This window comes from Colletotrichum truncatum (genome assembly GCF_014235925.2).
Source record: "Colletotrichum truncatum strain CMES1059 chromosome Unknown Contig_0001, whole genome shotgun sequence".
NCBI lineage: Eukaryota > Fungi > Ascomycota > Sordariomycetes > Glomerellales > Glomerellaceae > Colletotrichum > Colletotrichum truncatum.
The window spans coordinates 1,906,144-1,922,024 of NW_027222398.1; the positions used below are offsets into that span (position 1 = coordinate 1,906,144).

General features: G+C 54.0%; 5 protein-coding genes across 5 annotated transcripts; 2 read left to right on the plus strand and 3 right to left on the minus strand.

Moving 5' to 3' along the window:
* Positions 1-999: 999 nt before the first annotated feature.
* On the plus strand, positions 1,000-4,506 carry CTRU02_200470 (RanBP1 domain-containing protein; the record flags this gene model as incomplete). The annotated part of the gene is made up of 1 exon (XM_036718476.1): positions 1,000-4,506. One exon carries the CDS (start codon positions 1,000-1,002, stop codon positions 4,504-4,506), a length of 3,507 nt encoding a protein of 1,168 aa, XP_036589476.1.
* A 1,417-nt stretch (positions 4,507-5,923) lies between these two features.
* CTRU02_200471 (letm1-like protein) lies at positions 5,924-7,042 on the minus strand (the record flags this gene model as incomplete). Its single annotated transcript, XM_036718477.1, has 2 exons — positions 5,924-5,978; positions 6,030-7,042. 2 exons carry the CDS (start codon positions 7,040-7,042, stop codon positions 5,924-5,926), a joined length of 1,068 nt encoding a protein of 355 aa, XP_036589477.1.
* A 1,293-nt stretch (positions 7,043-8,335) lies between these two features.
* Positions 8,336-9,367, minus strand: CTRU02_200472 (dienelactone hydrolase family protein; the record flags this gene model as incomplete). The annotated part of the gene is made up of 2 exons (XM_036718478.1): positions 8,336-8,991; positions 9,106-9,367. 2 exons carry the CDS (start codon positions 9,365-9,367, stop codon positions 8,336-8,338), a joined length of 918 nt encoding a protein of 305 aa, XP_036589478.1.
* Positions 9,368-10,047: 680 nt separating this feature from the next.
* Positions 10,048-11,049, plus strand: CTRU02_200473 (gaf domain nucleotide-binding protein; the record flags this gene model as incomplete). The annotated part of the gene is made up of 4 exons (XM_070203697.1): positions 10,048-10,074; positions 10,369-10,473; positions 10,548-10,552; positions 10,626-11,049. 4 exons carry the CDS (start codon positions 10,048-10,050, stop codon positions 11,047-11,049), a joined length of 561 nt encoding a protein of 186 aa, XP_070062279.1.
* Positions 11,050-11,534: 485 nt separating this feature from the next.
* On the minus strand, positions 11,535-12,810 carry CTRU02_200474 (spermidine synthase; the record flags this gene model as incomplete). The annotated part of the gene is made up of 4 exons (XM_036718480.2): positions 11,535-11,812; positions 12,108-12,390; positions 12,448-12,740; positions 12,801-12,810. 4 exons carry the CDS (start codon positions 12,808-12,810, stop codon positions 11,535-11,537), a joined length of 864 nt encoding a protein of 287 aa, XP_036589480.2.
* Positions 12,811-15,881: the final 3,071 nt, after the last annotated feature.

Sequence of the window (15,881 nt, forward strand, 5' to 3'; positions counted from 1 at the left end):
CTACCGCTCTCCGCCAAGATCCAGGGAATGTTTGGGGTTGTCTGTCAAATGGCTGTTACCAAGAACTGAGAAGAACCCCTTTTGGTAGGCGCAAGACTCGTTATGGCGGCCACGGCGCGTCCCCCTCCTCCCCTGGTTTCAGCGCCGCATTTGCATCAGCCATCATGACTACAACTGTCTCGAGGCACATGCAACAGAGTCAGGAGTGCAGCTGACTAGGAGGGTGTGTTTGGTGTGTTACACTGTTGCAGTGTGACGGCCATGGAAATGGAGGTGGTAGCTTCCTTACTAAGCAGGCCAGAAAAGACGCGCGGGCCAACAGACACTCCGGATAGGCAGGACACGAGGTGAACTGGACTCTGGTTGGAAAGTACAAGCTACGTACCTGCAGAACACCTCCCCCTGGCTTGGAGGACGACCAGCCATGACCATCCACTGAGCAGAGCTTCTGGGAAAAATCGAAGCGCCGAAAATTAACCAGTCGCGTCCAGTCCTCGTCTCTCATCGTCACAACCAATTGAAAGGCGGTTGCCTTAGGACTGAGGCTGGTGACGGCAGAAAGGTGGGCCCACCTTGCTAGTTCTGCTTTACACCCCCCCTGCGGCCTGCTTTTTTCATAGCTGGCCCCGTTACCCGTCACCAGGACGTGCCACACCAAAAATCACCCAGCCAAAATCTTCCTGAGGTCTCTTCAGCCAGACACCGGCCGTCTTCGATGCGCCATCCAGGATCAGCTTTCTGATCGCTGCGTTATTGTCTTCCATTGCTGTTAACCTCTATCACCCCTTTGAGGTGACTTTATCGACTTTTTCCCCCCGCCATTCGCCGTCGCTTCTCGCTGTTGCGCCTGATTTCTATTACGCACCCGTCGCTTTGTCCGCGAATCCTGCGTGAATCGAGACGCGACTGCCCATCTAGGACCGACCCGACTGGCACCAATTTCATCATCAACGACTAATTATAATCCTATCTCCGAGTTCCTTGCCAGTCCTCATCATTATGGATCACAGAAATAGCACCCCGCGGGCGCGCCCGTCGCTCAAGTTCGCAAACCGTAGCTACCAAGCTTCGCCTTTGAACCCCAACAAGCGACTCGGCACTCCCCAGACTGCTCCTCATAAGGTTTTGAATCGCGACCCCTTGCCTTCGAGCAACCTCAACACGAGCACAATCTCTACCGCTCATAACCTTTTCCGCTCATCCTCCATTGCCGCCAGTCCGGCCGCTACCTCCTTCACCCCGAGCCTGCCCGCGAGCACCATGAAAAAGGTTTTCGCGCCTGGCGCAACACCGGCTTCGCAAAAAGTCTACCGCGAGAACATTGCGCAGGCCACCCCTCGAGGCCTTTCTTCCAAATCGAACTCCACCGACCTGTTCCAGATGCGCATTCCCTCTCCTCCTCCTGAGCTTTCGGGCGAAGCTCTCGCGCGAGACATCCCTCCAGAGCTTGAAGCGAAGGGTACTGTATACGCTGACCAGTACCTCGGCCATCTCGTCCCCGCCGAATACGATGACCTTCAGCGACGTCAGCTCTTTTGCGTTCTGGACCTCCGCCGTCTCAAATACGCTGCTAACGAAATTTTCGCCAAGAAGGATTGGAAGCTCAACATTATGAACTTCGCAAAGGAGTTTGAAAAGAGCCGGAGCTTGATCATGCTCAGATACGGCTTGTACGAATTCAAGAACGTTAAGCCTTCAGACGAGGTTCTGAAGAAGTGGAGGGCCGCCCATGGTCTCCCCGAGCCCGAGGAGGAAACTGCCGATGCCAGCCCCTCAAGGCAAACTACTCGCTCTAAGCGTAAGGCTGAAGAGCAGCTCACTCCGAAGGACACAGCCCTTTCCACCGCATCCCCCAACAAGAACAACAAAAGACGTGCCTTCGACCGAGAGGATGAAGAGCCTGCTGCCACACCGGCTGCTAAGAACAAGAGAAAGGCAACCGTGGCTGATGAGTCGGACGAAAACCAGCCATCCAAGCTTCAAAAGCCAACATCAACTCCTTCGAGCACCAAGAGCATGTTTGAGCGCATCGCCAACAACCAAGGCCCCGCCTCGACTCCTAAAGCCGCACCCAAGGCTCAAGAGGCCAAGCCTAACCCGTTTGCCGCTGCATCGCAGGCCGCCAATGGCGGGCCGGCGAAGTCCGTGTTTGAAAGTCTCAAGCCGCCTCAAGGAGGCAACATCTTTGGCTACCTCTCGGACAATAGTTCTGCGAAGAACAGCGGTGTGGAGGCTGACGGCGAAAGTGAGACCGATTCCGAGGAGGAGGCAGAGCCCAGCGTTGCCGCTAGTGGTGGCGCCGAGACGCCGTTAGCTCAACCTGCCTCTAACCTCTTTGCTGCTAAGAAGCCACTCTTCTCCAGCGGCGTTACTACCGGCCCTTCCAGCGTCTCGTCCGCCGATGCTAGAGAGACCACACCTAAGAGCCTCTTCGACCGCGTCACCAAGGGAAATGACGGCCAGCCTCTCCGCTCCGACTCTGCCGAGCCGGCACCTGCTGCCGTCAATCCGTCATCCACTTCGGACAAGGAGTCTGCACCGGCTCCCGTCAATGCCACCTGGAACCCAAATACACCCATCAAGTTCAACGCCGCCGCCCCTGCCCCCGCTAGCAACAATCTTTTTGGAGCTTCCACCAACAGTGGCTCGAGCTCCTTGTTCGGTGCTAAGCCCGCCGCACCTGCATCCAATCTGTTTGGCGCCCCCAAGCAGGACAAACCGGCCGAGGACCAATCCAAGCCCGCGAAGCGCTCCGCTCCTGATACGGATGCTGAATCCGACAAGGAGAACAGCTCGAAGCCCCCTGCTAAATCTCCCTTCGCTGGATTTTCCGCTGGATTCCAGCCAAAGGCTTCTGAAGAGCCCAAGAAAGACGAGTCTGCGCCTAAGCCGGCTGCCCCAACCTTCGCGTTTGGTGCCTCCGCTCCTAAGACCGATGATGCCAAGGCTTCGACCACTCCTTCCAGCCTATTCGGCAACCAGGACAAGCCTGCCGTTATGCAGTCATCGACTCTCTTCGGCGGGAACAAGCCCCAAGAAGCGTCGACGACTCCCGTCGCTGAGCCAGCCAAGCCACTTTTCGGCGCCAGCACTTCGGGAACTGCCAGTCCCTTCCAGTCCACTTCGCTCTTCGGCAACAATGCGCCTGCGTCAGGCACCTCGAACCTTTTCGGCGCAAAGCCTGCCGAGGCTGCTGCCCCCAAGGCTCCAGAGCCCGCTCCCGCCGCCTCTGCGGCACCCATGTTCAGCTTCGGAGGCAATAAACCAGCGGAACCCAACCCTCTCTTTGGCGCCCAGAAGTCGGATGCTGCCAACCCTCCCTTCGGTGGTAGTCCTATGAAGCAGGACGGTCCCCCGGCCAAGAAGCAATTCAACGCGCCGGCTCCCTCCACCTCCTCCTTCACTTTTGGAGCATCCCAGAGCGCAGCCCCTTCCAACCCGTTCGGAGGCTCGTCTGCACCTCAAACCAATGGTGGCGCCAGCGGCCCCCCGAGCTTCGGCTCTGGAGGCGGATCGTCCTTCACCTTTAGTGCAGGTGGTGGCCAGTCGTTCAATAACCCTTTTGCGTCCAATGGTGAAACATCCAGCTCTGCGCCTCCATCATTCAATTTTGGCGGCGGATCTTCTGCGCCATCTGGCGGATCTACATCCTTCCAGTTTGGAGGCGGTGGTTCGTCGTCCAGTGCTCAGCCAAGCAGCTCTCCCTTCCAGTTCGGAGGCGCCCCTGCTGCTCCTGCTGCTCCTGCTGCTCCTGCTGCTTCGGCTCCCACCTTTAACTTCGGTGCATCCAACGCCACGAGCAGCACTGCTCCCCCTGCCGGCCAAAAGCCGCTTTTTGGAGCATCTACCCCATCGGCCACAAGCAACATGTTTGGCGCCAAGCCCGCGCAGCCCTCTGGTATGTTTGGTGGTTTGCAACCTCCGGCCGGTGCTTCGACCACCGGAACCAACTCACCCTTCAACTTTGGCGGTGCCTCTAGCCTAGCAACGACACCCGCAACTGGAACCCCTGAACCTACAGCAGAGCCTGAGAAGGCGGCCGCAGCCAATGGCGGCGAGGGCGATGACACCGAGGGCAAGCCCCATGAGCAGATCAAGCTGACTGAGGGCGGCCCCGGCGAGGAAGATGAGACCGTTGTACATGAGGTGCGGGCCAAGGTTATGAAATTTGTCCCGCCTGGAACTGAGGACGACAGTGGCGATGACCAGCCCAAAAACAAAAGCCCCTGGTCTACCAAGGGTATCGGTCCGTTCCGTCTGCTCAAGCACAAGACCACGGGTGCCGTTCGTATGCTTCTGCGTGCTGAACCTCGTGGCCATGTTGTTTTGAACAGGACTGTCCTTCCGGGCAAGGACTACAAGTCTGACAAGAAGTATGTCAAGTTGACAACTTCGAATGAGACAGGCAGCGGCTTCGAGACCTGGATGGTGCAGGTCAAGACGGAAGATTTGGCCAAGGCTCTCGCTGGCGCTCTGGAGTCTAACAAGTCTGCCAACGCCAAATGAGGGATGATCAAAAGATGGCATGAAGGATGATGCAAAGAATGGGCCTAGCGTTTTTTCTTTCTTCGATTTATTCCTCCTTTGATTTTTTCTTGGTCGGGTTATACTAGATGAAGAGACAGCGGGCTCGTTAGCGAAGAAAGGTAAGGCATAGCATTGCTCTTTTTGGGAGAGGGTACGGAGTTAGGATCCTGCATTTTGTTTTAGTATTCATTTTCCCTAGCCAACAGCAACGTCTGGGCTTGGGCAGGGCGCCTGTGTAGAGGGCGTCCTTTGCGGCGGAGGATTATGGGGGAATTGAGGTGGACCTAAAATCACAGATGTAGAGAGAATGTCTGAGTTTATCAAAGAATAGGCACTTATAGTACATGGACAAGAGGATGTGTACTCTGGAACTTGGTTCTTAACGCTACTTTGTGATATACCCTCTTTATCTTGTGAGCATGGTCTATGGAGTACCAGTACCGGTGCTGACCGCCAATCTTGCCGTTCGCAGTCTATGGATGCTTCAACACATCATCACACCAGTAGCAGTTGCATTCTCCCGTAGAGCTACTTTAGAGGTTAACATGAATAAAGACCTCAAGACGATAGTACTCACCGCCGAGATGAAGGTCGTTCCCCTCAACCATACGCCAATATGTCACTTACCTGGGTAATTCAAGTGTCAGGTGAGATTGGGTGTTTACACATGCATGCCTTGGCAAGAGGCATTTTTCTCTTTCCTACTATCATGGAGCGTGGATAGCTAGCTGCTTGCTTTTTTTTTTTGCGGTGACGGAGATGCGGTTCTTATGTAGAACGCCTACTTCTATGAGTTGGCAGGCGGTTGGTTTTATGAGTGCCTTATCCCACACTTGCCATATGTGCTCTGCTATTTCATGTTCTAGTTAAATTTTCACCCATGTACACGGCGACATCTTTCATAATGCCCATGCGAACAATCCCCCCAATACAATGGTTGTCCCACACTTGTGGCTGCTACTCCATATACTCACATTAGAGAGCATATTCAGCTGCTACAAGCACCCGGCAACCTCACGCATGAATCAATACTTACCAGCATGAATCATTAAGCCTTCGCACACATATTCTGGAACAAGAAACTGCGCTCGAGAGTACAAAAGGGAGGATCTTGGCTTTGATGTATGCTGTCTGTCCGGAACGGAGTTTGTTCTATATGCGACCGAACCCATTCTCTGTAATTCCTTTTCCAAAACCCTGCCGTATACTGTGTTTTTTTTATTGGCGCCCACCCTTTCTACTCATGCCGCGATGAAAATATAAATAGTGTACAGACCCGGCAACCGCACTCGCCATGATACGAGTGTCTAAAAAGGGACTGCCGTAAGTCGTTGCAATTCACACACACACACACAAGATAAATGTATCATACATGCTGAAAAAGACCCCAAGACACTCAGAGATGCCACTCAGGGAGGGTGAAGTTTCTGTTTTTGGGCCAGTTCTCGGTCCTGTAAAAAAGATTAGCAATTGGGTATGCCACAGGGATGGGAACATCTTACCTTGTCGTCAACATGACTGTCATACGCTTCCTCCTCTCGGCAGTCTCCTCTGCGTCGGTGAGGCGAAGCCACTTGTCCAACAGACTCCTCAGCTCCGCGTCATCGCGACCAATGCAGTCAATGCCACGCTCAGTGCACGCAATCCGCACCTCCTGCTCCTCAAGCCCGGCAACACCGCCGTCGCGCAGCAGCAACTTGTCGTCGCCCTCCAGGAACGCCATTCTCAGGCGGCCCTTGGTCGCCCACATGCCCGGCGGGAAGAAGCCAACCTTTTCCCACATCATGCCGGGAAGGTGCAAGCTACGCAGGACATGCTTGCGCGCTGCCGCCCTAGCAGTGCCAGGGATTGCACCCTGAGGCGCGGCCCTCTCAAAATCCGCAAACGACTTGTGCCGACGCTCCTCAGCCTGCACAAAGCTTGCGTTGAGCTGGCGAGGGAGACGACAGGTGTAGGGCACGACGCCGTCGACAAAGATGACGATGAGGGGGGTAAATTCCCCACAGATAAGCAAGACGACGCCGAAGAGCGGGACGCGAAGGATATCGTGACGCACACGCCAGAGGAGGACCCAGTCTGCGCGGCTGAAACCCTTAGGGACCAGGCCCGGCGTGAAGACGGAGGGGGAGCGGAAGCCTTCGACGGTCTTGCTCTTGGTGGCGATGACGCCTTGTATGTGCCGCCTGTTGGCGAAGACGGCGGAGAGGCCGCTCTTGTAGAACTTGATGTACGTCTTGGCTTGCGCGAACAGGTGAGAGAACTTGGACTGATCAGGCTGGCGCTCGGGTAGTTCGAGGGGTGCAGGACGGGAGGAGGCCACAGGGTTGACCTTGGGGTTCAGGACGGGTGCCGAGGGTGACTTTTCGGATGTGAGGGAACTTGTGAGGCGGCGGTAGGGGGTCGTCGTCGTTGTTGTTGTCGCGCTGAAGAGGAACGGCGAATGAACTGAACCGCCGCAAAGGAGTGTCGAAGCCGACGGAGCGCGCATTACGCGCAGCGTCGTTCTGTGATTCATTGCATGGGCGGAGGGCGGATTGTTCGGTAGGGAGAGAGGAAGGGGGGGTTCTTGTTCTGGGTCAGGTCGTGAAAGTGAACAGCAGGGGCCAAAAAGATGACCAGGTATATCGAAATTTAGGTAATCAATATGGAGAAAAAAAAAAAAAGTACTTAGAGTTTCGTCACTGACTTAATTGCCTACGTAGTGCATCGTGTCTTATCGCTTATCGCTTATCGAGTGTGCCGTCCCTGCGTCGGCCCCACTTTGAACCCTCCACCCGCAGCATCGGGTCCGGGGCGCTCCCGTTGTCACCGAATCAAGCTTTGCTATTCCCCTTGGCGTTTTATGAGTCGTTCCTGGAATGCCGCAATGGTTTAATGATCATCAGGGTAAATTGAAGTATAATTCCGTCTTCGAGTCTTCTTGACAACTGTCAATTTTCTGTCCTTGTTGATGCCGAGAGAATCAAGCTGTAGAGCAAGAGTCCCCGCTAAAGTCAACATATCCATGTACTGAATATTCGCCGAAAGAGCTCATATCCATGGTTACATAAATAAACAGTTGTGTTAAGAACCGGGAGATGACCACGGTAAGCAACCACGCCAGGGCAAACCCAGTAATGGACAAAGATTTCCATGCCACATCTCACTGTCGCCGACCGATCGACAATTGGCCGTCAGATCTGGCAAGAGCTAACAGGGTATCCTTCTTTGATAGAAAGAATCATTCACGGGTTGATCGCCGCTACGTCGATCTTAGGATTACCAATCGATCTGCAACTGAACAAGGAACCAAGATGACCGATGAAGTTGACTCTCAGTGGGTCAAAAACTGAGCCATTTCATGCAGCTTTGCGCTTGAGCTGTCATCCACCAAGCGGGGCTCAGCCCCGTTACTCCCCTTGGTGTAGTTGGTTCATCACGTTCGACTGTAATGGTTCTTACCAAGATTATCGAAAGGTCTCTAGTTCGAATCTGGAAGGGGAGAACGTCTTTTTTTGATTTTCTTTTTTAGCATTTTGACACGATACTACACTTCATTCCTCCTATTTTATTACGTTTTATTTCTTGCCCGTGCAAGCCACTTCATCTTGTACCTCAGAATAATCTCTACGCTTGGCCTCAGTTCCCCACGAGAATGATTGCAAGATTAAAGAACTTGGCTGAACTATTGTACTATTGTCGCATTAATACTTTCTTACATGCGATCTCACCTGGCCAATCATAAATGACTTCGATCAAACAAGCCCATTATCGTGATCCTCGGTATCAGAAACCTCGCCCATACCGAAGCCCCCAAAGGAATCACATCTTACGCCACAGCACCCTGACCAAACCACCTCCTAAACCAACCAACAGCTTGATCCTCTGCACGCATCCCAAACTCCCCCTGCCTCTCATCTTTCGGGTCTCCACGGACCGCAAACCCGTGAACGGCACCGGGATACTCGACAACCTCACAGTTCTCCTTCGCGCCCAAAACCTCCTTCGTCTGCACCATACGTGCCCTGCCCATCATGGAGTCGTTATCCCCGTTTGCAACGCTCAGCGGTAAAACAACCTTCTCAAAGTCCGAAGGAACGTTCACCATACTCGGGTGCGCGGTGAACCCTACATCCACCAACTGTTCGCCAAACGGACCACCCGCACCCTGTGTCAGCAGAACGGTGTACTTCCCGCCCCAACAGAACCCTGCAACGCCGATCTTGAGCTCTTTCACGTCCGCAGAGGAAGAGTCCGATGTAGACGGTGGGGGGAGAGGGCTTGGAGGGTTAACGCGAAGAGCGCGCAGGTAGTTTGCGATGCGCGGCACAACGACGCTGGACCGCGTGCCTACAAAGAGCGGGATGACATATCGAAGCAGAGTGAAGGCGGCAACAGGGAAAAGATAGAAAATCTTGTACCACCACGACTTCTCAACGCCGATGCGGTCGCTGAGGGTGAGGATGGAGTCGGGTAGTGCGTTGCCTAAGTCCCGTTGTCAGCGTTGCGTCATACGTCAACACCATGTTTGATCGCAACTCCGACCACCAGCATTCATTCTGAAGCATGGCCAGCGGACGACGCAGTGAATCAACTCACCGTTCATAAACTCGGGGACCAACACCACGGCCGGGATCCGCTTGGCGTATGCATCGGCCAAACCTCGCGTATTCCGCAGCGTCCATCCCAAAGCGTCCGGCAGGATGACGACGACTCCCGCTGGCTCGCGGCCGGCGTCCGGGCGCGCGACATATGTCGGAAGGCCGTTTATCGTCTCCTCATTCCCCTGCGGCACGACGTCGCCGCGGAGGGTTCCCTTGAAACAGTCGGCGCAGAAGCGGGGTGATTGCGACGATGCCATTTTTACTATGTCGTATCGCTTCTTAACCGTCTGGTATTTAGTATCAGTGTGCTTGCCAAATGGTTTGGGTTATGGAGAAAGATGACGCTGTGTGTCTGGTCGACCTGTAATTGAAGGAGAGTGCGGCTGAGCGCTGGAACGGCAGCAGAAGGCACTTGATTCGGAGTAGCGCGGGAAATGTAGCATGACATTGCGGGAAAATAGGATGGGTTGAAGTACCCAAACATTTATTTGGCTTGTCAGCTTTCACTTTCCCCTCAGCAAGCCACCGGGCCGCCGCCTGCATGGCCACAGCCCAGGGATTGGACTTGCTGGCGGACTGCCGACAGAGCAAGCCAAACTACCATGCTGAATCTGACCTTCTGGAAAAAGCATGATTTTATCATGTTAGTGAGTCTGGCTGCCTTCCAGGCCCATTTCAGCTCCGGCGCGTGGTTGAGGCATGGCTGGCACGATGTGTCTTGCGGAATTGGGTATCAAAGAGGCGGAGATTACTCCGGTCTAAACCTCAGACACGCATTACCATGGCGCATTCCCAGCCATCTTCCGACACAACCTACCCAAGGGAGTCCCGGACGGAAACGCAGAAGCTTCCCCACTTGGGTCCCGTCCGTGCCGAGCACCACAATCGCCGTCCCAAAGTTTAGGGCCGGGTCTGAACTGGCCTGCTTACAAACGGGATGCGAAGAGGGCTCCGCTTCACCACGGTGAGTGGCTCACCGAGGTCTGACGTGATTGGACGCTGGGATTTCAACACACATTTTCCCACGCCGCTACTATTTGGGCATGAGATCAAACGACAACTCATTGAAATCTCACTGAACAAGGGCCGTCTCTTAATTGATTTTCACTACTCGCTGTCTCAATCCCATCTCTCCCGTCTCAGGAACCCCTAAAGGAAACTGACAACTCCAACCGACATCATGGCAAGTCTCTCCAAAAGTCAAAAAGGAAAACAAAAAATCTCACAAGCTCTCGTTCACTGACACCAAGTGACTCAGGTCCACGCCGACGCATCCAACTTCGCCAGCGGCGTCACCAAGGATCAGGCCTACGAACAGGTCCTTCTCCAAGCCGAGGGTCTTTTCTACGAGCAAAGGAACTGGGTGAGTCACTCACCAACCACCTTTCATCAATAATCCTCTCTCAGTCGAACTTGCACTAACACCTCCTCCCGCAGATCTGGTACGTCCAATCTCTACATTACCATTCAGTAAAATTTTCCACACTGAAGCTCTTGATTACTAAAACTCTGAAGCAACCTTTCCAACACGGCCTCACTCCTCTGGCACGCCTACCACTCCCTCCCTACCCCCTCAGCAAGCGTAAACTGGGCCGGATTCTACGTCCTCGATCCCACAGCCAAGCCCGAGAAGCCCTCTCTCATCCTGGGTCCCTTCCAGGGCAAGGTCGCGTGCCAGACCATCCCCTTTGGCCGGGGCGTATGCGGCGCCGCTGCCTCGACGCGCGAGACGCAGCTCGTTCCCGACGTTGACGCCTTCCCTGGACACATCGCCTGCGACGGCGACAGCAAGAGCGAGATTGTCGTGCCCATCGTGGTCGACGGCAAGCTCGTTGCTATCATCGACATCGACTGCGCCGAGGTCAACGGTTTCGACGAGGTTGACAAGGCGTGGTTGGAGAAGCTTGCTGCGTTGCTGGCCAAGAGCAGTGATTGGTAAGGGAGGGCTATATGAATGCTGCAAAACGGCAAGAAGCTACGGGTCAGAGAAAAAAAAAAAGGGGGGGGGGGGGGGGGGGGGGATGAGGATAACCCTCATATACGGCGCGGAAATATATCATTTCAGTTTTAGACGAAACATGGTTTATAGATAGGCACAGACATAGAGCATAGAATGAGGCCACGTGGTAGTGGATGATTCAACATAATTGATTGAATACGCCGGAGTCAACCTCCGGGGAGAGAAATAACTTTTTTTTCTTCTTTCGATTTGTCCATCCCACTGGTAGATCTGTTCAACCTGCCAAAGCAAAACAAAAAAGAAAGTCCCGGTTCTACCGACCAAGTAATCATGATCATTGGTTCCTTAAACCTGCATCCATAGCCACCCTTTGTAGGCCGTCACCACCTCTAGAATCTAACCCAGTTTCATAAAAAGAAAATTGTTTTTTTCGTCATGGCCAGAGAGACTCTAAGCCGAGCCGCTTACTGCAGAGTCTTCTTGACCCAGGTGGGCAGGACAAAAGAGGCCCTGTGGATGTCGGCGTTGTAGTACTTGCACAGCTTCTCCTCCTCCTCAGTGGACCACTTGCGGAGGGGCTCCTTGACGTTGCGGGTGGCGTCCTTGCAGCAGACCATGAAACCGATCTGGCCGGAGGGGTAGGTGGGGATGGTGGTGTAGGCGTACTCGGCAACGGGGAAGATCTCGCCGCAGTCCTTCTTGAGCTTGGCGATAAGGGGCAGGTGAAGCCACTGGCTCTCGGCTGTGCGGATTGTTAGCTAATTCTGTTCTCGATCTGTTTACGGAGCCTATGCACGCCACGCATGAAATGGGAGAGATGCAGGAAACCCGACATATAGTCGAAGAAAATCTGGAGACGCTCGGAAGGTACAACCAGACACAGAGGATTGTAGAAATCAGCGTATCCGGGATTCACACAACTCAGAGCTCGCCAGTCGCCACTGGGCGCTGGAAGTTTCATGGGACGAATCGAGGATAGGCTGGAGAAGAAAGCAGGCAACTCGGGTGCCTGCTGTTACATTCCCCAAGCCTGATACTTCCTTGATCCCCATGATTATCTTTGACAAATGGAAACGTACAACCTTGGGTAGTAATGACACCGCCCTCACGCAGGGCGTCGTGGAGGAGCTGGAAGTAAGGCTTCTGGAAAAGGGCCTCGGCGGGACCCTCGGGGTCAGAGGAGTCGGTGATGATGACGTCGAAGGAGTTCTTGTAGTCAGCGAGGAACTTGAAGCCGTCACCGACGTGGGTCTTGGACTTGGGGTGGTCGAAGCCAACGGCCATGCCGGGGAGGTACTGCTTAGAGAGACGGATGACAGCCTGAGATCCGTATTAGTGGGGCCGAGCCGGCCACGGGGCAAACTGGAGTTGATTCACCTCGTCAATGTCGCAGAGGATGGCCTCCTCGACGCACTCGTGCTTGACGACCTCACGGAGGACACCGCCGTCACCACCGCCGATGACGAGAACCTTCTTGGGGTTGGGGTGGGAGTTCAAGGCCAGGTGAGTAATCATCTCCTGGTAGGAGAACTCATCACGCTCGGTGGCCTGGACGGCGTTGTCCAAGACCAGGACCATGCCGTAGTCGGTGGACTCGAAGATGAGAACATCCTGGTACTTGCTCTTCTCGTGGTGGACGACCTTCTTGACCTTGAGGGTCATGGCCTGGCCTAGGATAGGTCATTAACACGGGGTGGTCCTCTCGCAATGTCGGGTTATGTTCAACTCACCAGGCCACATGTCTGAGATCTCACGGAACCAGCCATCTGTAATTACCCGTCAAGATTAGCGCAGTCCTAACTCATCTATTTTTCATAATGAATGAGTCGTTGTCATGTCTCCGGAAGCCAAAACCCCCCACTGCAGATCGCAAGAAGTGCCGTGCTCGGAGGAAACAAACACCGACGCGGCAGATTCTTAGATGACACCCTCATTAAGAGGTTTATACGACAGTCGATCAGTATCCATAGCTGATGGTTCCTCCTGAGCGATAGTTTAACCGAGAGTGGGATCCAAAATAGCGAACAGGCGCTCAGACGGTGGAGGAAGCCAGGGCCGGGGAAAAAGGTCGTTTGCGACACTCGGGAACGGGCGGATAAGCCACCCGTCAATAGTCTCGGGAGCATGCTGGATGTCGACCAGGAGGGGTGATAGGGCCAAGTGAGTCCGTTTGCCAATAGGCCAAATGGTTGAAACAACACATGAGGTCATTGGGGCCAACATGCTGTGAAAAAATATTTCCGGTCGCCTGTCCGGAGGCCCAAGGAGGCGAACGGCGGGGAGATCACAACATGGACTTGCTGGGGCCCCATGAAAGACCGGAAGGCCGGCGAAGGGCCTCGGCCTGGGCTCGGTAGGGGGGCCAGCAGTGGCAAGACGACTGAAGGATGACTGACAAGACACAGGAGAAGGGAAGGAAAGGAAGGTGGACCGCACGAACCTTGGATGGTAGGATGGGTAATTTCGCTCATTTTGGTAGAGGACGGGGGTTTGGCAGGGTTACTGTGTAGATATCGACAGGTCAATGAAGGCGCAGGCAGACGAGGCAGTTGTCTCTGTTGCAAACGCAGTGACCGAGCAGGACGGGGTAATATATGGCGGAGGAGGGAAGCCAGGACGGGCGATTCTTACAGTTGTGTTTTTGTTTTTAATGGGTGTCAAAATGTGCGTTGACGTCGTGTGGTTTGTGGTGCCGATGCGGTGTACCAATCGAGGTGCGAATGCGGCACTGGTGCGGGTGCAGATGCGGGCAAGGACGAAAAAATTAGGATGAAAAATTTTGTGGTTCCGGGGTGGCCTCGTTTTGAGATATGAGCCCCAGAATTGCAACACCAGTGACTGGCCCGTTCGAAAGGAGTGAGGGATTCCCCCACAGGCGGGTTCCTCTCCTCATCGGTGGCATCAGTGCTTTTTTTTTTTTTTTTTCTTCTTCTTTTATTTGTTTCCTCTTATCGTTGCATTCGAACGGCATATCCGGCCTTACTTACCTCATCTCATTTCGCATTCTTTACCTCACAGAAACCACAAACAACGGGAGCAAAAACTACATGGATGGAGACGCGCCTGCATATCGCATAACACTGGCATCTTACCCAGGCGGCTGTGACCAAGGGGTCAACTAGCCGCTATCTAAAACATTGACAGCAGAAACCCCACTGAATGGTCCCATAGTACACTCGCCAAACGTTTGCGCCCAGCGAGCCAGTGAAATGCACAGGTTCTATGAGAGAGGACGCTCAGTGGTCGATGCTCCAAAAGCCGACGGTCATGGTCAACCCTGAGGGAATTACCTACCAATAAGCAAGGAGGAAGCACCTCTTCAGAAAAACGTGGCGAGCCGGGATTACCAACCCAAGGTCATCCTTTTTTTTTTTTCTTCCTATTTTTCATCCCCTTTCATTCGCCCTGCCCCCTCCCCCTCCCTTCGCCTTCTTTGCTTCTTCCTCTTCTCGCCGCCTCTTCGCCATCTCTTGCATAGCTCAAGGGCTCCATAACGTCCCGGCTCCACCATCACCGGTAACCAACGGCGTCTGCTCTACTCATACCTACTTTGTACTTGACAGGGAGGGATGACAAAAAAGATCATCCCCTCTTCTGTTGTCTAACTTGAAGACGAGATGAGACGATGATCAGCGGCATCGGCTCAACCTATTGGTCTCCTGGCGCAGATATCCAGACTAGACTGCACCCTGCCAGAACATGACCATGAATGCAGTCAAATTCAGTTTCAAATTCTCATCATCAGAGTCGACCTCCAAAATGACGATAAACGGCGCGTCCCCTGAGAGGGAGAGGTATCGTTCATGATCTAGGAATGGGGCACTCCCCGCTATGCGTGTCTCTTTCTTCTGCAGCCGGCTGAGACAAACCGGGAGAGCCGGGCACTACCGGCCGAGCCCGTCCGCAGAGCTTCGAATTGAGGCCCGACACGGCTTTATCCCTGTTATCCCTGTCTTCACTCCCGTTTTCTCTCAGCCTCTATTACCCACAACCAAAGTTTGCAACGGTTGCGCCAGTAGAACCGTGTGTTCAGCAGCTCTGTAGGATGTTTCCAATCATATACTCTTCCTGGCCAGCCGCGACTGAACTTTAGCTTTGCCTGTCGTATGCGCCCAAGTTTTCTTGACAAGCAGGCACTCTCAGTGGCTTTGGTCTGAATCGCAGGGCGAAACTCTGGCCACTCACAAGCAGTTGGATGAAGCTATGCCACTTCCCACCTGTTGCGACGCTGTCTACCATCACTTTAAACTGTCTACTACGTAGTAAACTTGCACGGCGACCAGAAACGACCGCAACGTCGTCCACGGACCGGATGATCGGGGATGCCACCCCAGATCTAGCCGGATTCAGTTATCAAAATCGGAGTTGCTTTGGTCCCGCATGAACTGAGATGGTGTCTCACAGGCCCCAGCCCCCTGGGAACAGACGTGAGGGGCGGAGCTTTGCCTACCTGATGTCCTACCATCGCTTGTCAGTAGCCACCAATACGATGGATGCCATGTGCCGAGGCAAAAAACCTTGAATCCGTCTCGCAGCAACAGACACTAGAAAACTGTCTTGTATTTGGGCAGGATGGCCAGTCCATGCGGTACGTCGATAGCCAGAGTCCCAAAGTTTACTGCACTTGCCAAAAAGGCAACCCTTAGAATCTGAACGTTCTTTTTATCTTTTATTCTTCTTGGCACTCGGATCCCTCTGCTCCGCGCAGCCATACCATCTGACGGTTGGTCGTGGCTCATCATACCATCCCTCTGGATCCAAGCCTGATAACGGACGAAGCTGAAGACCATTTCCACTATTTTCCGTGCCAT